Here is a 21,151-nt window from a genome sequence, read left to right as displayed (position 1 = left end):
CCCATTGCGAAACAAGTCCAACAGAAGTTAATTCCCCGGTTTAGGGAAAATAGGGAAAAATTACTGTACTTCGAATGACCTCGGAACCCCTCATTTCCCGATTGCGATTGTCTTTTGTATCACCCTGTACATTCAAAAGAAATAATCGACAAATGAAAAGCGATCATAATGCTTCTTCGAGCACAACAATGTAACTTCCTACCGAAGAAAATAAGTCCCCATTGCGAAACGAGTCGAACAGAAGTTAATTCCCCGGTTAACAGGTAAAAGGCTACCAGCAGAGAGTCGGTCACCGATCCGAGGTGAAAACCGACCATCCACGCTGGCGCAGACTTAGAAGCTGCAAGAAATCCGTTGAAAAATTGTGGTCCGCAGATGTAACCGGCGTTGCACGGACGGCGGAACGACGGGAGCGCGGAACGAGTCCTCTTTTGCGGGCAAAAGCCCGCGAAAATGAAGCCCCAAGGTGTTCCCGAGGCGGAGACGAGAGCGAGAACACTTTCTTCCGCGACGCTTGCCTCGGCTGTGCCACGCGGATCGGAAAATCCGATGGGGCTGCGCTATTCTCAGCTCTCTTTAACGCCGTTTCCCGGCTATAATTAGTCCCCGGGTATGACGTCTCGCCCCGACAGCTTCGATTCCGATGAGATTCGATCGAGGCCGAGCACGGCCCGGAAGAAATCAATACGCCGACACGAAGATACCGATTGGCCGCGTCTGATGCTCGCGAGCTGCGCAACCAACGGGGAGAGAGCGCGTTCGTTCCCTCTCGTATTCGAAACGAGATGCGGGGATCGTTCCAGAATCCGTCGGCGGAGCCGCGGAAAACAGCATCGTTGCTTGCCCCGGAACAACGCGGCTACGGTCGGCCGAACAACGAGAATCTTGAGGGACCCGTGATTGACTGGTGTCTAAACACTCGGAGCGCTGGATCGAGCCCTCGGACCTCGGTGTACACTATGCTCGACCAGATTAGAGCGTCGATTGATCGCCGTCCCGAGAAGAAAGTACTTTACGTGCTCCAGTCGTCAAGGTGGGTCGCCGTCCCTGAGACCGTCCCTCTGTTCGCCGTGAAGGATAAACAAACAAGGAGAACGCGACCAAAGTCGCGGATCTTCGTCGGCGTAGCCACTTCCTATCGAATAAAATACTTTGTCCGGCTTGAGAAATAGCCACTTGCCGACAAGTTTTGGCAACGGCCCGTCGTTGCGATTCTTCCCGCGGCCGCTCGAAGCTGCCAACGTCAATTCGAAGATCAAAGGAACTTTCAGCCGGACTCGAGCGGGACATCGTTGTCGGAGCATAACCCGGGCCACAGTGTGTCGCGGTTCGCCTTTCCCCAATTAAACAAATCGACCGGCCAGGAGTTTGTATGCTCTTCGCGTCCGCGGATCGGCTTAGATCAATAAATTCGAGGAACGTTCCGGGATAGAGCCGAAAAGATGGAAGCGGTGAGAAAAGTGGACGCTGCCAGCGACCGCGACAAGTGGATTCGGACAGACGGACAGAGAGGCGGACGACGGCTGCTAGGCAGACTTAAGATCGTCCTATTCCAACGAGACCGGCCATATCCGAGCGAGCCGGCCATTCAACGGCCGCACAATGCGCCAAGTATAAACGCGACACGCAACATTGTGCGAATAAAGAGAGTAAGCGTACCGAGTTATTGTGCAACGGAGTTGGCACGGACACCCTGACATTCCTCGGCGAAGCTGACCGTCTCTGACAGAAACCGGGGAACGGTTATTCCAGACGCTGTCGACGGTGAAATCGACGGTTTTTTGGTGAAACGATGGAAACGCGGAGCCGATCGAACACTGTTCCAGCATATTTTCGGAAGAATTTCTGGAAGGTTAGAGGAGCCGCCGGAGCGCCAAGGTTTGCGCAAACGTTGTCGAACGCGATCTTTCATCGTCCAAGAGATTAATATGGCTACAAATTTAATATGGCTCTGAAAGGTAGCTTTACTTTCTCGAAATTTGGATGGAGATGTCGTCAAACCGCGCGCAATGATTAGCGCAAACGTCGTTCAACCGAATGCAGTCTATTAATGAGGAGCTGGTAATTGAACACGTTCAACGCCGACAATCGCACGCCAAAATTTCCACGAAGTCAAAGCAATTTAATTAATTAAATCGAACCTAGAAGGTTGAAATTTATCATAGTGGATGAGATTAGAACTCTTTCGCATCCGAAACATTCTGGGCAAATTCAGTTTATACGAATATATTACAATGAAAACGAATTTTCAAAATTGGTAAAAAATTAGTGTCACCTACAAGTAACCGACGCGGCGATCAACGTGTTAATAAGACTCGAGAAGGTAGTTCAATTTTTCTAATATTTTCACGAACATGTAAAATCAGGTCCAATAATTTAAACAAACATTATCCAACCAAATGCAATTTATTTAATGACAAGCTAACTATTTAATAAGACTCGTGGAGGCAATTTTGCGTCTCTAAAATTTTTATGACGATGTCAAACCGTCCGTTAATCGAACGAAACATTACCCAACCAAATGCAACGTGTGTAACCCTTTCGCGTCGAGCGCCGCATATATGCGGCATCGAAATGAAGCGTATACAGAAGACGCGGATGCGTAATTTGTAGCAAAAATGATAAAAGAACGGATTCGCGGTACGAGTGCAAAGATTGCGACGTTGGCCTTTGTATAGATCCTTGCTCTCAAATATATCACACAGAATTGTATTATTAGTTTTTACATATTATTATATTTTAATCATTTTCGTCTCGTTATTAATTATATTAAACGTTTAATCGTTAGACTTTGTAATTATATAAATACCTATGTTACCTATAATTTTGTATGTCTTTTTAAATTAAAAATGTAAATATACTTGTTACATTGGAGCAACGATTGTTTTATTCGGCACAGTTATTATTTAAGACTTGGAACAGCATATATACAGAAACCACGCGCACTGTGCATATTTCTGGAGCGAGTTTCCGTTCGGTGACGGTACTTCGGCGTATGGAACTGCCGTAGCGAAAGGGTTAATAAGACAATTATTTCTGTCATTTATGCACAATTCGACAGAGACGTATAATTCCAACAAGTAGAATCGGCGAGCAACGATCGAACGAGCATCCTTCCGTCGAATTTAACCTTTGTCTCTATCGAGAACGTAACCTCGCAGGACCAATGCCTTATTCTACAATTCCGACATCCCGACGCAGACGCAAAATGGCCGCAATTTCCGAGAATTGCCGGAGAATTTGCATAAGGATCTTCGGAGGATCGGGCGAGCAGAGCTCCAGCGTCTCGTCGATACGATCCTGTGACACTATCTCGTGTTCTATTCTGGCCGACGAGGGAATTCCGAGTCGGTAGCGTATTACCAATTACAGGGGACACGCGAGGACGTTCGGGGGCGGTGGAAGGCGCGGGGAGTTCGATGAGAAAAAGCGTCCAGTTTCTTCCGCGAGCGGACAAAAGTTGCCGGCTGGAATGTTCCGATTGGGAAAAAGGGAGGAACCGGAATGCCGGGTGTCGGAGCCGGTGTTTCATCGGTCGGTAGTTGTTCCAGCGTAATTAAACTGTTCCACGGGAAGCATCTGACGCGTGGCCGACGCCGCTCCGCCTCGATTTAATCATTCCTGACGTGAAACCGTGAGCCAGATCGTATCCCGTCAAGTTTCCAACTTGATCAAGCATTCTTCCTCTCCCCAAACCGGCTCCCCTATCCGAAACGTGCTCGAAAGTTAGTTTAAATCGGCCAGAAAGTTCCAGTTCGAGGGCTCGTTGCGGATTCCTACCGGGTTACGTTAATCAATCTTCCTCGGGTTCAACGATTACCGCAAACAGGCCCGAACGGAAACGAGAAGCTGACGCCAATGGGACGGTCTCGGAACAGCCGCGGTAAAATCCGGCCGGCCGTTCTTGGCCCGGAGTAAATCAAATGTTCCGCGACGAACACCGGGCGCGAGCAATTAAACGGACGTAACGAGAAATTAAAAGCGAATCCGGCGGATCGAGTGGAAAATCAAATCGACGAACGTGAGAGAAATCGCGACTCGGATCCGGTACAACTCGCATATGTCGGGACGCGAATCTTTTTCCGCCGCGTTGGATTTTTTTGCGAGCCCAACTTTTGTCTCGTCCAAGCGCGACGCGGTGAAACACTTTTTAACCCTTTGCACTCTTGGCAAAATTAACGTTAAATTTAATATAGTTCTTCCGACCCACGGTATTTCCATTTTATGTAATATAGCGCATTTTGAACGTACGAAATTGAATTTTGCGGCTCGCGCTACAGTCGCGCTTTCAACGTTTCTTCAAGTATAAACAAACTTGATCAGTAAAATTATTTTGAATCGTGACGTAAGAATTTTTAACGGCGCCTCGGAGTCGCCACTCGAGTGCAAAGGGTTAATGATAAAAAGTTAAATAAAAACTCTTCTATCTCGCGAGCGGAATATGTCGTAGTCGAATTAATTTGCTTCTTGTATATTAACGGGTTATTTCTGCGGAAGAATAAACAAATAAATAAGTAATGGAGGAGGCTAAAACCAGGTCCAATAATTGAACCAAACGTTGTCCAACCAAATGCAATTTATTTATCGAAGAGCTAACTAATTTAATAAGACTCGAGGGGGCAATTTTGCGCCTCTGAAATTTTCATGACCATGTCAAACCACGCCCGTTAATCGAACGAAACATTGCCCAACCAAATGCAACGGGTTTAATAAGAGAATTATTTCTATCATTTATGCAGCATTTATGCACTATTCGATAGAGGCTTATAATTCCAATAAGTAGAATCGGGGAGCAACGATCGAACGAGCATATCCTTCCATCGAATTTGCCTTTGTCTCTATCGAAAACGTATTGGCCTCGCAAGACCAATGCATTATTCTACAATTCCAACATCCTGACGCAGACGCAAAATGGCTGCAATTTATCGTATGGCATTTATCGTAGTCGAATTAATTTACTTCTTGCATATTAACGGGTTATTTCTGCGGAAGAATGAACAAATAAATAAATAATGGTGGAGGCTAATAGACCGTAAATTCTCCCTAATTCGCGCTCAGAAATGCATAACTTGGGAAGAGGAGACACGATTATTCGAGCCTTGCAGCAACCTTCCAAGCAAGTGCAGTAAATTCTGCCTAATTCGCGCACAGATTGCGCACAGAAATCGACAATTTGGAACGATTATTCGAGCCTTGCGGCTCGTTTTCATAGTCACCGATTGTCGATAATGCTAAAAACGAGCCGCGTGGCTCGAATGATCGTCCAAAATGGTCTATTTCTGTGCGCAATCTGTGCGCGAATTAGGCAGAATTTACCGCACTTGCTTTCGCGACAGCGAATAGACGAAGATTCACGGTCCAATTACCGCGAAGCGAGCACGTCGGACTGTTGGAAAAGGTTCCAACCTTTAGCGAGGCTACGGCACCCTTGAAAATACTAATGCACGGTCGAAACCGTGACCTCTGGTCTATAATTATCGATCGCGGGCGCGATACATCTCGCGATTAGGCGTCCGGCCGCGATAAAAAGCGGCCCGAGAAACGGTTTACAAAGCGAGAAGTCGAAAAAGAAACCGGATTATTTCGAGAACGATCTGGTATTTAACGCCTTCGACTTGCCGGTTCCGCGCGCGTTCGCGTGACGGAATTATGGTGTGTACACATGAAAATGAATTTCTGCCTGATGGATCGAGTGTACCGAATTGCATTACGGTCCGCGGAACACACGAGAAGCGATTTACACCGTGACATTTACAACGATCTTAACCCTCGAATACTTTCGCGGGATAGATTTCTGTCCCGCGCGTAACATTTATATTCGTAAGTTCGACGCTATCGCTGCTTCGTCGTTCGGTTAACCCTTAAATGCATATTGTTGCCAATTGTCTACATTCCAGTTGCACTGAATTTTATTCAAAAACCTGAGTATGCGCGTTTCCGAACACACATCGATAACAATAGACAATAGACCATGTGTGAAAGAAAAGACTCGACATTACTTTTGGCGAGTAAGTTATACGTTTTTTGACATTTGAATGTGGTGGGTGATAACCTTCGATGTGTTACTTGGAGAGATATTTTCCTTTTTCGAGTTTCCTATAAAGGAGTGATTTATCCAATTGAAAAAAAAATTACTTCTCATCTGTTGTCAGGTAAGCTATGAATGTTTGATGTTGCATTTGAAAATTTTATTGGATATATGCCAGATTTTTGGCCATTTGTTTACGTCTACAATAATGTTAGTAATAAACGCGTATTGTTGCCAAAAGTCTAAATTACTCAATATTATTACCTAGATTTTTCTATTTATTTTTTACGTAGCCTATGACTACATTCCTATAAAAAACGATTTTTTAAAATTCAAAACAAAAAATCATGCATTTAAGGGTTAAACGAATGAAACATATAAATCGGGCGTGTAATAAATAAACAGCGGATTTTATGTATATTTTCGATTGAAATAACTAGGTTAAATGGAAAACTGTGAAGACATTGGAAGAATTGAAGAACGTTTTTTAATTGCTGCAACTTATTCAAATGACATTTTCATGATACTTAAGTTTCTTACAAACAGCTCGGACAATTCTTATTTTTCATAAGAATCTGCAGTTTAATAAAAAATATTATATTATATTTAACCGTGTTTTTTCGAAGATATACCAGTTCTTTATTCTCTCTGAAACAATTATTTCTGAGTATAAAGCATGCACAGATATTTGCAATTTTCGAATCGGATAAAAATCCACCTCGCGAAGCCACCTCTTGCCTAGCTATCGATAGCTGCATTGGCTTTTAATTAAGAGTACTTTTAATTAAATGATTTTGTTGTCGCGAGCGCGCGCGCGCGCGGTATCATTTTTTACAAGTTACTTGGGGTTTTTATAGAAACTTGAGGCACACTAATATGAATACATAATAATGCTAGAATAAAAAAAGCTGACTCAACATTTCTATTTCTATTTTTTTGCCCACGCAGCAATAAATTATATAGGCGTAGGACTAGCACAGGGAAATTCACAGCAACCCGAAATTTGGCATTTCCCGGAGGAATTACTGTAATTCCTCGTGCTCCTTACAAGTCTCCACTTACTTTCATTCATAGATAGTGATAACAAAAAAATAAAATTCTTTTCGATTCAAAAGAAATTAACAATATCCATATTTGCTAAATTATGTATGGAATCTTCATCACGGGTCTAACTAGTTGCTACAGTACAAGCAATTAATAAAAAAAGCCCTTCCACGTCGCGAATCTAGCTTCTTGCCGCCCATGCTCCGAAGTCTGGGAACAAACGCGAGAATAACGGAACTGAAAGAAACCGAGGGCAAGAGAAATGACGAGAATGAACGTCGCTGCAACCCGGCAGGAAACCGAGGAGAGCGAAGAACTCGCAGAGACGTAAGCGCCGCGGCAAGACGCGAACGAACGTGAAGGATCGCCGAGAGTCGGAGTGCGGAGAACGCGATTGTTACGCGATATAAATTTGCAATCGGGTTCGCGTTTCTCGAGACAGGGCTGGCAGGGGGTTCGGACGTCCGCAGGAAGCGGGGAGGGCGAAGACGGTGACACGCGAACGTGCTCAAAAAGCAGCAGAAAAGGCGGCGGGAAGTGGAACGAGGCGGCCCCAGGCGGTGTACGGGATTTTTCTTGACGACTCGACAAAGCCAGCCGGAATCGCATTCGTTTCTGGGTTAAGTACACCTGCCACGCCGGGAAGCTGCGGACAGAAGGGCGAGACTGCCCTCAAACAGGCCCGCTGCCGCCCGTTCAAAAGGGACGAACGTGATTGGAAGCTGATAACGGGGGAGGAGAGACCAGATGTCCGAGGCTACGGACCGGCAAACGAAAACACCGGAAGAATTCCGTGTGGCAGAGCCTTTCTGTGGCCCGACAGGAATATAACTGATGGGGCTGGAATTAATATCCTTTGTAGGGACATCTTGTTCCCGGGGTGCCGAGATTCCGCGGATAGCGCAATAATGGCCGAGGATCTCCTCGCGGAGGAGTTCGGCCCGAATGAAATTTCAGGGGAACGAGTTAACTCGACGTATACGCGCCGCCGTCTTTCTGTTTTCTTAGTCGTCCGAGCACGGACTCTGGCGTTCTGTTCTCCTTTTCTTGGCACTATTATTGGGGGCATTGGTTCTGTAGGTTAACACTAGGCTTCACGGAATCCGTCGAAATAACTGTCAAATAGTTTTTTAATTTAACATCATTCGGATTGTAGAGATATATTAATTAGTTATTTATTCAATGTATGTATTGCAAGCGGCAAATACTACAACAACGCTCCTTAAAAATAGGAATAAATGTTTTCTTGTCGCTTTTATATACAAAGATAAACTTTCAGTGCTTCGTGAATCCGGTGTTAACACTGGCCATATTATCGTCGGTCAGATGATCGATTTGACAATTTTTAATTATAATTAATGAATTAAGTTTTGCAACCTTTATGAGACAACATATATCAGCAACTTTTAGCGCTCGGTATGGTTAGTGTTAAATGAACTCGGTATTTGTAGGTTTCATTTTCTGTGCAAAACACGTAAAACATCGATGATTTCGATTATTCAAACACGTTGCACGTGTACATAAAACGATTCACCGACGGCATTATTTATTGTACAAATCGGTGGAGATTTCATTCAGCATTTTAACACGATACGGTTCCGGCTGTTTGTGCGAAAAGTTTTGCGTGTAGGGGTTCTTGAAAAGAGAGATTCCTATTTAAAAAAAAAATGAAAGTTGTAACTATTAATCCTTTGCACTCGAGACTGTTTTAACGCGAAAATGAAGACGTTTGTTTCTACCTACAGAATTTCCATTTGGTTACATTATTTTTACTTGAAATACGTGAAATTGAACGTGTATGCTTATAGAAAACTTCTATTATTATTTGACAATTTATCGAATACAGACAAACTTAATAATGAATGAAAATTCTTTTGAAAAAATAGTGTAGCAATTTCTAGCGTCGCCGCAGAGTTACCACCCGAGTGCAAAGGGTTAAGTTTTTTTATTGAGTTTTTACTATTTTTAGTTCCCCGGTATTTCACGAGCAATCAAGAAAATAACTATTTTTAGTCATCCGGCATGTTACAAGCGGTCAAGAAAATGACTATAAAAATAGTCATAGCCTATAAAAAGTCATCCGGGGACGAAAATAACACGAAATAAAATATACAACACGGCATTATACCGGTACAGTAAATTTTCCCTAATTTTCCTTCAGCTTGTAAACGAAAACGGAAGAAGCGATAGCTTTGCTCGTTTTTACAACTGTTAACAATCGGCAACTATAAAAACGAGTCGCGAGGCTCGAATAATCGTATCTCCTCTTCCCAAATTGTCCATTGTTGTTTACAAGCTGAAGAAAAATTAGGTAGAATTTACTGCATTTCGAAAATCGGTTTCAATCGCGTTCCTTCGATTGCAACGTCCGCTTGGCCCGCGTCCGGTCGATTCCTTGAACGGCAACTACAGCAATGTCTCCTTAAGTGACACTCAGATTCTGCACATAAATGGACAATTTGGGAAGAGGAGATGCGATTATTCGAAGCTTGTAGCGCGTTTTCTATAGTTGTTGACAATTCGTAACTATAAAAATCGAGTCACAAGGCTCAAATAATTGTATCTCCTTCACCGAAATTGTCCCTTTTTGGTGGACAATCTGAGCGTCAATTAGAGAGACATTACTGTACTGCGCTAAATTCCCCTAGCTTGGAAACAAAAATGGGACAACTTGGGAAGAGGAGATACGATTATTCGCGCCTTATAGCTTGTTTTTATAATTGTTGACAATTCGAAACTATAAAAACGATCCGAAAGGCTCGGATAATCGAATCTCCTTCTCCCAAATTGTCCCTTTTTGATGGACAATCTGAGCGTCAATTAGAGAGACATTACTGTACAGCAATGTCTCCCTAACTGACGCTCAGATTTTGCACATAAATGGACAATTCGGGAAGAGGAGATACGATTATTCGAGCCTTGCATCACGTTTTTATAGTTGTTGACAATCGATAACCATAAAAACGAACCGCAAAGCTCGAACAATCGTATCTCCTTCTCCCAAATTGTCCCTTTTTGGTGGACAATCTGCACATAAATGGACAATTTTAGAAGAGGAGATACGATTATTCGAGCCTTGCATCACGTTTTTATAGTTGTTGACAATCGATAACCATAAAAACGAACCGCAAAGCTCGAACAATCGTATCTCCTTCTCCCAAATTGTCCCTTTTTGGTGGACAATCTGCACATAAATGGACAATTTTAGAAGAGGAGATACGATTATTCGAGCCTTGCATCACGTTTTTATAGTTGTTGATAATCGATAACCATAAAAACGAACCGCAAAGCTCGAACAATCGTATCTCCTTCTCCCAAATTGTCCCTTTTTGGTGGACAATCTGCACATAAATGGACAATTTTAGAAGAGGAGATACGATTATTCGAGCCTTGTAGCTTGTGTTCACAATTGTTAACAATTCGTAACTATAAAAACGAACCGAAAGGCTCGGATAATCGTACCTCCTTCTCCCGAATTGTCCCTTTTTGGTGGACAATCTGCACATAAATGGACAATTTGGGAAGAGGAGATACGATTATTCGAGCCTTGTAGCTTGTGTTCATAATTGTTAACAATTCGTAACTATAAAAACGAACCGAAAGGCTCGGATAATCGTACCTCCTTCTCCCGAATTGTCCCTTTTTGGTGGACAATCCGAGCGTCAAGTAGAGAGACACCGCCGTGTCGCGCAGACTTGTAAAATTGTGGGAGGCCAGAGAGATGTTCCCAATCGATTCGCGGGGCAGAAGGCTCAAAGGGAAAACGGTCGGGACGAAACGAGCGTGAAGGAGAAGGGGGAGAAGCCGTCCCCGTTTCGCCCGGCGACGAAATCCTCCTTTGTGGACGAAGAGGCGCACGGTTCATTAAGCCCCGCGCGAGCCTCGTTTAATTTCGCGGCGTCACTCCGGGAAACGTCATGTTATCTGAGCCCGGTTCATTCTCGGGTGAGAAGCAACGTCGCCGCTTAAAATCCAGGAGCCTGGTTCTCGGTCGCGCGCGGGCTGCGGCGTAATTTGAATAAACCCCCTCTGTTCGCGTCTAATTTTAGCCGGCGTGCTCTCGCGCGAGGGGGATGCCGTGCGCCACCCACCGAGCGCATGCCACGTACGTACACAGCGAGAATAAACCCCTTGTGCGTCGCTCACCGCTGTCACAGGTAGAACCGGCAGCCGTCCGGACCCAGCGCGCACCTGTCCGCACCTGCGTCCGCGGGCCGGTTTCTCTCGCGATAAATCCGCGAACCCGCTGATTTTTCTCCTCGACCTGCCGAATTCTATCTCCACGGTTCCCGAACGAATTACCGGTTTAATTGGAATTCCTGTTTCCCCCTTTTTTTCCAAACAACGTACCATCCGTTCGCGTTCATCGCGTACGAAACTTCGAACGGCATTTAACCTTTTAGGTACGGCTGAATTCTGCGCGAGGCTATTTCTCTGGACGGCAGAGTCTGATATGTGTAGTGTATAGAGTCTGATACTGTATATTCTGTCTGTATATACAGGGTGTCCCAAAAATGACTTGTAATTCGAAAGTGGCGGGTTCCTCGGGCCATTTGAAGTAACTTTTTCCTCAGCGAAAATGCGATCCGCGGCTTCGTTTACGAGTTATTAACGAAAAACAGTGACCAATGAAAGGGGAGATTAGCTGGCGCGAGGCGGCCGAGTCAACGGCGCCAGCGGTCGAGCGGTCGAATCCCAGCTCAGCTGGCGCGAGGCGGCCGAGCCAATGAGCGGAACTGGGCTTCGTGCGCTGGTTGACTGGGCCGCCTCGCGTCAGTCGTACTCGATTCTTATTGGTCACTGTTTTTCGTTAATAACTCGATAACGGTGCCTCGGAGAAAATTTTTGTAAAGGAAGAAGATGCTTCAAATGATCCGAGGAACCCGCCATTTGCGGATTGCGAGACATTTTTGTGACACCCTGTAGACTGTTGTAAATCGATGTGAAGACAAAAGAAGTGTGAAACAATGCGTATGAAGACGATTATTTGGTTCAAACGATGAGCGAGTGAGCTATTAGAGCAAGTCACTATAGTGGCGCGTCGTTCAGAGAGATGACATCCGCGAAAGTCACTATAGTGGCGTGTCGTTCTAAAAGATGATATCCGCGGAAGTCACTATAGTGGCGCGTCGTGCCTAAAAGGTTAAACGCGCGTGCCGCGCGCTGGAAACAACGGCGCGATCCGGCAACACTCGGCCCGACACAGGAAATAATCGAAAGGGAGCGCAACAACGTGTTGCCGGGGAAAATCAAAATTGGAAATGGAAGAAATCGACGCCAAGATTTCGGATCGTTCGCCGAAATTTTCGAGCCGGTGATCGATCTTTCGGACAAAAGAATCGCAATTTCGCGAGGGGCGGGGGCGAGAACGTTGACGTCGCGCCGAGCGATCTTCAATCTTGTTAAATCCGCCGTTTCAAACCCTGGCGGAGCTGAAACTCCGCTGTCGAAGGCGATGATAAATAGGTCAGCCCGCGTTCCGTGAATCGAAGCCGCGTCTCGGTGCCCACTTGAGTCTGAATTTCCACGGAAATTGTGTTAATTGCAAGTTCTCGGTCAAGGATGCATCGATTGAACGACCTGGGATATCCGGTTCGCAGAGTGCACTGCGCCTTTTACGGAAGCGAGATACCGCGTTCGACTGATATTCGACGCACTTCGTCCGATAATTAAGTAATTCGGATGACAGCGCGTCTGAAAACGTGACGCTTCAGGTGTCTGTCTTCTGAGCTTTTCCGAAAGAGCTGTGGAAATCGCGGAAAGCGATCTACGATACGGAAAACCGACGCTGCTGTTTGGAAAACGAGTTGGCCTTTGGTTTCTTCTCACGCATAATTAACTTCGTATTTCGCGAATAAGACATATTGAATCTTTTTAGTCTTTTTTATCTGGTTTGTGTTTTGAATAAAAAATTTTTGATATTCCTTACTCGATAAATGTAATGTTAATTATGCCGGAAAACAGGCCAAAGACGCAGGAGTGTTTTATTATCCTTACTACCCTACTATTCACTACCCTAACGTAGCCACCCCTAGTAAATCTTTCAGGGACCTGAACTTGTATAAAATTATATAATTTTATATATATAAAAATAATAAAAATTACAAATATGAATAAAAATTATGAAATAATTTATAATAATAAATATTTCATAAATATGATATAAATATATCATAATATATAAATGATGATAAAATGATATAAATATATCATAATATATAATATTTCATAATAATGATATAAATATATCATTATTTCATAAATAATTTATGAAATAAAAATTATATAAGTTTTAATAAAACAGTAGAACCTTTGTTATCTGAAGGTTTACTTTTGTAATACCCTGGCAGCATAAACTATATCTACTATCTAAAAATTTCATTCGAGTTATCTAGTAGATGATAATGCTTCTAAATAATACAATGATTAGATAATAGAACGTGTGCGGATAGCAGAATATTATAAACACAAATGTTCGGATAAGGGAGTCTCCACTGTACTCTTAGTATAGTCGCGTTCATTCTCGCGAAGTCGTACACTTCTAATTAATAACGCAGAATGAAGATCTGTCTCCAACAATGTCCTGTAATTTGTGCTAATTCGATGGACTCACCGTGGTCTTCTCTAAACAACGAAGCAGATGATGATGCTGCAATTCGAAAATATCCTCCTCCTTGTAAGAGTCGTCCATCTGAAGGCCGCTCTCCTGCGCGGCCAAACGGGCTTCGGCCGCCTTCTTTTTGCTCACGAAGGCCGCTCCGCTTGACGCTTTCGCGATCCTGATGCGCGCTAGTCTGGCTTTCTGCAACAAACACGAGCATTTCAATTAGGAATTTCATCGCATACTGGTGGACTGTGGATTCGATGCGACTACGGCTAAATTGAATGGGTCGAATAGATACTAAATTGTGAAGTCGATGAAAGAATTTAAGGATTTGGTACATTGTTTTTAGCTTATTGCAGTTATTAAAAGAGAAAAGACAGTTTCATCTAGCTTATGTTCTTGACGATTTTAACTCAGACTATTCTTATTTTAGTCTACCTGTAAGTAAATCGAAAGAACTGGAAAACCATTTATAATTTATTTTATAATAATAATATAATCTATTTTATAACAGATCGCTCCATCTTGTCATCATCAATTTGCTTCTATTAGGAAACAGAGTGTGTACTAAAACATAATTATTAATATTAATATTATTTATATAAATATTGTATAATATATTAATATATTATATTAATATTACATTAATATGTAAGTATTATTAGTATTATTAATTAAAATATTCCAACGTGATACAAATATTCATCGTTATCGGCACTAAAATTACCTAATTCCAAAACCGACCAATGTATGTTGTTTTATATATATATATAACATATATTATTATTAATATATATATTATTTTTATTACTATTATAATATATAGTAAAAACATTCTCCCAGAAACATATAAAAAATATCGTCAATTCTAAACGCGACAAATGTAAGTTGTTTTATATCATATATTATTATTAATAATAATAATTATTTTTATTACTATTATAATATATAGTAAAAACATTCTCCCAGAAACATATAAAAAATATCAGAGGCAGTCGAAAGCCAGAGATTTCGACTGATTCAGTAGTTACAGCGTCGATAAGCATCGTCCAGGGGATAAAACTTCCAAATACTTGTCCCGAGGACATCTCTGAGACGTCTCGCAGCACCGAGTTCCATCAAAATGGTGCAACAGACTGCCGACTGCGTCAAGAACTATTTTTAAATCTGGTCGTAGCGAACAAACGAGGTACGTAAATGTCTCGCGACGAAAACGCCGCGTCGCTAACGGCGTGGAAAAGTTCGTGAAAACTGAATTCGGCGGCGGTTGGAAGCGAACCAGGTGCGGACAACGCGGGAAGCCTGGAAAGAAAGTTACGCCCCGAACGAGAACCCGAGGGACCCGAGAGGCGTGGGTGGTGGAAGAGCTGGGGAGAAAAGTGAGCGAGTCAAAGCGATGCGGGAGGAGCCGCGTGTCTTTCCAGGCGCGGTGAAATTGTCTCGTGAGTAACAATGGCTGGAAAGAGAGAGAAAGAGCGAGAAATAGAGAGAGAGAAAAAAGAGAGAGAGAGAGAAGGAAAAGGAGAGAGTTATATCGTGCACCGTTGGAAAATTCGCGGGCGACGAAATCGCGCGGCGGGAACGGTGGAAACGCATCAGCTCGGGGACGCGAATTCGCGCGGAACAAGTCATTAGACTAACAACGACGCATTGTCCGCTTGTTTCTCTCTTTTTTCCTCCTCGGGAGAGGCTCATCGGGCTTTCCACCCACGCCCGGTCAATTAAGCTTTCAACGGCGATTTTCCGCGGGAAATTACCGCACGCCATTCGAACAACCGACGGCGGCGATTCGACGCTCGGAGCGCGCCCAGGCTCGTTTCCGGAACGATTATGCTTCTTTCAGGTTGACGAAACAGCTGGGAACGACGCGAGTTCCTTTCCTCGCTTGTTCAACGCGGAATTGAATGCTCCCGGGGCCCGGAAACGGCCGGCCAACAATGGTTTTCCCAAATAACGCTGCTCGCGCGCGTCGACCGAATGGTCGGTGTACCGGTCTATTCGCAAATCTTCGCACAACCTTGACATAATCGGAGTTCCAATCGATTAAAATGTTACCCGATGATTGCGTTTCGACGATGGCGAAGAAATGATGGGGAACAATGACAGTATATTAACCCGGCAGGACGCGTGCAAACTTTTTAAACGAAAGCTTCGACGTGTGGTGTTCGTGGGCTCCAGTCAGAAGTGATTTATCGATGATAATATGATTCTTGTAATCAATTCGTCTCCTGTAGGTTAGCTATATCACATCTTTCACACTTCTGGTTTTCGTCATAAATTCTTAACAAAGCATTTATGGACTTTTTATTGTAAAACAGTTTAGTTTCACTTCTACTTGCAGAGCACACTGACGAAGTACATACGGAAAAATACGGGACACCCTGAATATTTTATAGATATTTTATTATAGATATTATTATAGATATTTTATTGTCTCTCTATTAAAATTGCTATACTATAATTAATGTAGTATAAATACAAGACGAAGATAAGCCTTCCTAACGAGGAAGAGGGGAACACTGGACCTCCACGTGTCTAGCGCCGGGTTAAGAAATGCGAGAAGAGTGATGTATACTTATCAAAGGTGAAAGAAGAACGAATCTGGTGCGTACTGTTTAACCAGTTAAACATGTTTGACGATTATATCCGTCATGGAGATGTGGCAGAATTTTGTGTCACGACGATTATATCCGTCATTCGTAAAATTTTGTTACAATTTGATATTTAAATTGCAATCCTGGCGAAAACTAAATTATATTCGTAAATTTTAATATGTTTAAAATGTTTAGAGGTCAAGACGAAATGAAACAAACGAATGAAAATTATAAATAATTTTAGTTAGATTCATCGCTTGATCGTTCGATTCATCGCCCATCGTCGCTTGATTATTGCGCACTGGTGGGCGCTTTGCAAAGAGATCGCCACAGTTAACTGGTTAAGAGATAATGGAAGAATGATCCTCGCTCGCTGCGTAAAATGTCTTGAAGTATATCTTAATACTTGGTCGACTGGTCGACCGCGTATTCCTAGTCGCCCGCGGCTATTATCTATGCTTATCTTAAATTTAAAAAAGCAGGTCGCCCATAGTGATCAAAAGTTTGGCCACCCCTGATCTAGATTCTAGGCCCAGGTCCCACTAGACACTCTGAGCCATCACTGTGCTCTGCTCCTAGATGGATTTATGACCTATCTGGTCGAAAGCTCGATGTCGTACGTGTCTAACACACGTTGCACCCAGACAAACGAGCCCCGTCGAAGCCTCGCTCCGAGGAAACAACCAGATTTCGAGCAGCCTTGCCGATTGTCGCGGAACGTGTCCTAAAGACGCACGGTTACTCTCGGCAACAGCCGCGCCAGCCGGCACGAATTTGTCAACGAAACTCCCGACGCGTTTCGTGCGAGCAATCCTGCGGCAAGAATTCCCGCACGTTTGTCAGCAGACGGTGCCGCAGCGTTCGTAATGAGATATGATGATAATTCCGCGGGACAGCATGAAGAGCTGCTGCTCCGGAAACTTTTCTCTCTCGGCTCGTCTGCATCCGGAAGAACCCCACTTCTCCGTTTTCTTCTTCTTCTTCTCCTGCTTCTTCTTGGTGCCAAGCCTCGCGGGAGTCGCCGTGACGCCATCGCGTAATTGTGAAATAACGCAAGATAAAGCTGTTCGTTAAGGGAACTTTATCACCGTGGATTTGCCCGCGCCGGCTACTCTTCGGACAATTTCCCTCCTTCAAGAAAATTCTAAGCTACGTGCCCCACTTACTTATCCTCCTCTCGTCTTTTCTTACTTAGTATTTCTGCGGAGTGCATTGTGATTCTCCGAGGTTACGTGTTTTTGCTCTCGAGAAAGGGATTCGTACGTATGCAAGCCGATACTCTGGAATGTGTGCGCCATTCTGCTGATTCAATGCACTTTCGAATTGTTACGGAAATAAAGAAATTTTGTTTCGGGTGAAGTGTAACGCGACTTAGGCTTTGTTCGATCACTAAATCCAATGGTTAAGCAACCGAAACCACCGTAGAATGACTACAACTTGGCAGGACTAACATCCAATGCGATTATAGTAAATTTTCTCCAATTTTTCCTGAGCTTGTAAACAAAAGTGGACAATTTTGGAAGAGGAGATACGATCATTATATACGATTATCATAGATTATTATTATGTTTTTATAGACGCCGATTGTCAACAACTATAAAAACGAGCCGCGAGACTCGAGTAATCGTATCCCCTCTTCCCGAATTGTCCATTTTTGTTTACAAGTTCGAGGACAATTGGAGAGAATTTATTGTATAGAGTAATTTCTCCCGGAAATGCCATATTTCGGGTTGCTGTAATTTATTGCTACGTCGATGCTAAGGTTCGACGGAGTCGGTCAAGCGTGTGATGCGGCACGCGACGCGAATTCTCGGAAGAGAATTCAACAACACGGTGTGAGTCAGGTCAGAAAAACCGCGGAGCTATAAAGTACGTGATAGCTACAAGCTACGTGATTGCCGAATCGTGTTATGTGGCCTCCGTATTGCCTCCTAATTGCCTTCGAATAGTGGCATATGGCCTCCGAATTGCTTTCGAATAGTGGCACATGGCCTCCGAATTGCCTTCGAATAGTGGCACATGGCCTCCGAATTGCCTCGAATAGTGGCACATGGCCTCCGAATTTTCTCCAAATAGTGGCATATAGCCTCCGAATTGCCTTCGAATAGTGGCACATGGCCTCCGAATTGCCTCGAATAGTGGCACATGGCCTCCGAATTTCCTCCAAATAGTGGCATATAGCCTCCGAATTACCTTCGAATAGTGGCATATGGCCTCCGAATTGCCTTCGAATATTGGCATATGGCCTCCGAATTGCCTCGAATAGTGGCACATGGCCTCCGAATTGCTTCCGAATTGCGGCAAAAAATTGGAAGTAAAAATGTGTCCCCGAAAAAACGGCGTTGCCACATCGAGAATTCGAAACCCGACTGTTCTACCAAGAACTTTCCGTTTTCTGCTCTCCGCTGCACGTACTCTGCTATCAAGGTCTCGCGGTAAAAGTATCCCAAGTGGAACAGCTCGCGTTTTAACGGACAGGTAGTTTCTTCAGCGTGTTTTCGGCGAATCTTCTTAGCCCGGTAATGCCGCAGCTGCGGGGAAATTCGTTCTACGGGCCGGCATACTTTTTACCGGCCAGACCGGGCGGTATTTCGCGCCGATGTAATTTACGGGACGACGTTGCAACATTTATCTCGGGCCGAACAGTCACACCTCGGCGCAGCGTTGCACGGGGCTTGTTGCGCGGACACATAAAGAACGTGAGTTAAACGACGTCGTAATGGCCGGGCCAACGCGGCGGCACCGCTACGAATCCATCATTAACGCGTTACTTCCCTTTAACGCCCACGACAAGACTTCCGCAGGCTTCGCGAAGCTCATGGGGATTCGCAACAACGTCGAGCACCGAGTATAATGCACCGGCACGCCGTTCGCACGGGCCGTGACGATTAATTTCCGTGACCTCGCGAAAATCTCGACCACTCAGCTCGCGGTTCTCTTCTCGCTACCAGATTTTCTCAGTCGACGCGATCCTCGTCGGCGAAATCAACTCCCGTTTCTTTTCCGCCCGCGATACACATCGGCGATAAAATTTTATCTGCCCGTATCGAGACCGATCGGGATCTGAACCGTCCCGCGGCGAGATTTGCGAGAATATCGCGCTGGTTTTGCCAATTTTCCGCGTCATCGAGCTTCGTGCATCGTTCGGCTAACAATAAGTGGGAGCCGAGGTCCCGAAAGCTACTCGAATTTTCGGAAGATGACGAATCTACGATGTTTTGGATTGAGATGGGACGTTTTGAGGACGAATGTCGACGTAATAATGACATAATCGCGGATATATAATTTGATTGTGTATATGTATAAGAAAAAATGAAGATTTTTTTCAAATTCGTATTTCATAACTGGAGTCATTGATATACGAACAAGATGGAAAGAAGAAATGGTGTAAGGCAATCTAAGTCGAAAAAGTTAAGTATATAGTAACATAAAAATTGTTACATCTCTTCCGAGTAATCCACTTTCGAGCTTTAACTTAAAATAATAAAAAAGTGACCAAATAAAATATTAAGTCAACTATGATCTAATAACATCGAATCAACCTAAATTGATTGACCTAAATTGATTGAACCCAAAAATTGACGGACACCGCTTTTGCTGTAAACTGCTCCCATAATCTAGTCGTTTAAGTCCTCTAAAAAAATCCTCATCCCCATTGGACGATTAAAAATGGCAACGGAACATCGTACGTCGATTCGTATAAACAATGTTCATATATTTACCACGGTTCGAGTGTTAAGAAGAATTTTTCAAAGTCGACAGAGATACTTGACCCCGCGGAAGCTTCAGAAATATAAATCGTCTGCTTCTCGTTTCGCCGATCTGCAACGACGTAAGATCCACAACTAAATCCAAGGTTTATCTTCGATTTCGAGCATCGGCACGCATCGCACACTTTTCCAAAGCCGAGATTACAGTCTACAAACAAACAGACCGGCGGAACTCGAACTCTCCTGGCACCTCGATAAAATCTTCGAAATGTTCCCACGCGCGCGCGGCTCGCAGCAACGTTTCAACTTTCGCCGCCGCCAAGGTCAGAATTTTCAAAATCCCTTCGATCCTCCCGCAAAAACAAACGAATACCTCGGAGCACGATCTCGCATGCATAAAATAAACTTCAGAAGTGCAAAGGGGAAACGTGCCGCGGTCGATCGAGAACCGGAACGGAACGGAACGGGCTGCACGTCGGTGCATGTACAGGGTGATGCACTCGAGTGCGCCACCTAAACTACTCGTCAACTATCGCGTTTATTACGTGGAGAAGTACGTTATGTTGCACAGATGTTGCTATCACCGAAGAAAATCTCTTGATAACTATCAGCCGTTGGAGTCAAACGATCCAGTAAATCTTTACTGCTCGGCGTCCAAAACTGTTTCCAATTGCAATGTTAAGGCTCCTTACCAGGATTTTATGCTTTTATATGGTTTTATATACTTTTATACGCTTTTATACGCTTTTATACGCTTTTATACGCTTTCGTACACATTTATGTGCATTTATATGCATTTCAGGCGAAGATAAATAGGAGCAATTTAGAACGGAGGAAAATATAGTGGAAGAGCATCGATGTTCAACTGATTGAAATTGTCGCAACGATCGCGATCATCATTTCTTTCGTTTACCTTCATTGCTCAAAGAATTTATAAAATGCAATTAACACTGTGCCGTCCGGTGGCACCACGCTGGTGCCATGCAAAAACTACCTGTTGTATGTCGGTGGTACCACTTTGGTGCCATTTTAAAAAACTGAAATAACATTTGAACTATATTTCTTGGGTGTTAAAAGGCAGCAAACTAACTATAGCATTGTGCTGATTTAACTAAGAATTAAGCACGAAAATTCTTGGATGACTTATCTTAATTTTAGGAATTTATATTAC

The 21,151-nt window shown here is 43.8% G+C and overlaps 1 protein-coding gene across 10 annotated transcripts in view; it reads right to left on the bottom strand.

Annotated features, from left to right (window-relative positions):
* Nucleotides 1-21,151, bottom strand: part of Shal (potassium voltage-gated channel protein Shal) — a 263,748-nt gene that overhangs the window by 84,875 nt on the left and 157,722 nt on the right. For all 10 annotated transcript variants that reach the window (XM_076523683.1, XM_033485505.2, XM_076523687.1 and 7 more), the window contains exon 3: nucleotides 13,686-13,874. In XM_076523683.1, coding sequence (XP_076379798.1) covers nucleotides 13,686-13,874 — 189 coding nt within the window. The remainder of the gene's footprint in view (nucleotides 1-13,685; nucleotides 13,875-21,151) is intronic.

This window comes from Megalopta genalis, chromosome 7 (genome assembly GCF_051020955.1).
Source record: "Megalopta genalis isolate 19385.01 chromosome 7, iyMegGena1_principal, whole genome shotgun sequence".
Classification (NCBI taxonomy): domain Eukaryota; kingdom Metazoa; phylum Arthropoda; class Insecta; order Hymenoptera; family Halictidae; genus Megalopta; species Megalopta genalis.
Note: the sequence above shows the minus strand (reverse complement) of the source record. Positions and strands in the feature narration are given on the sequence as shown.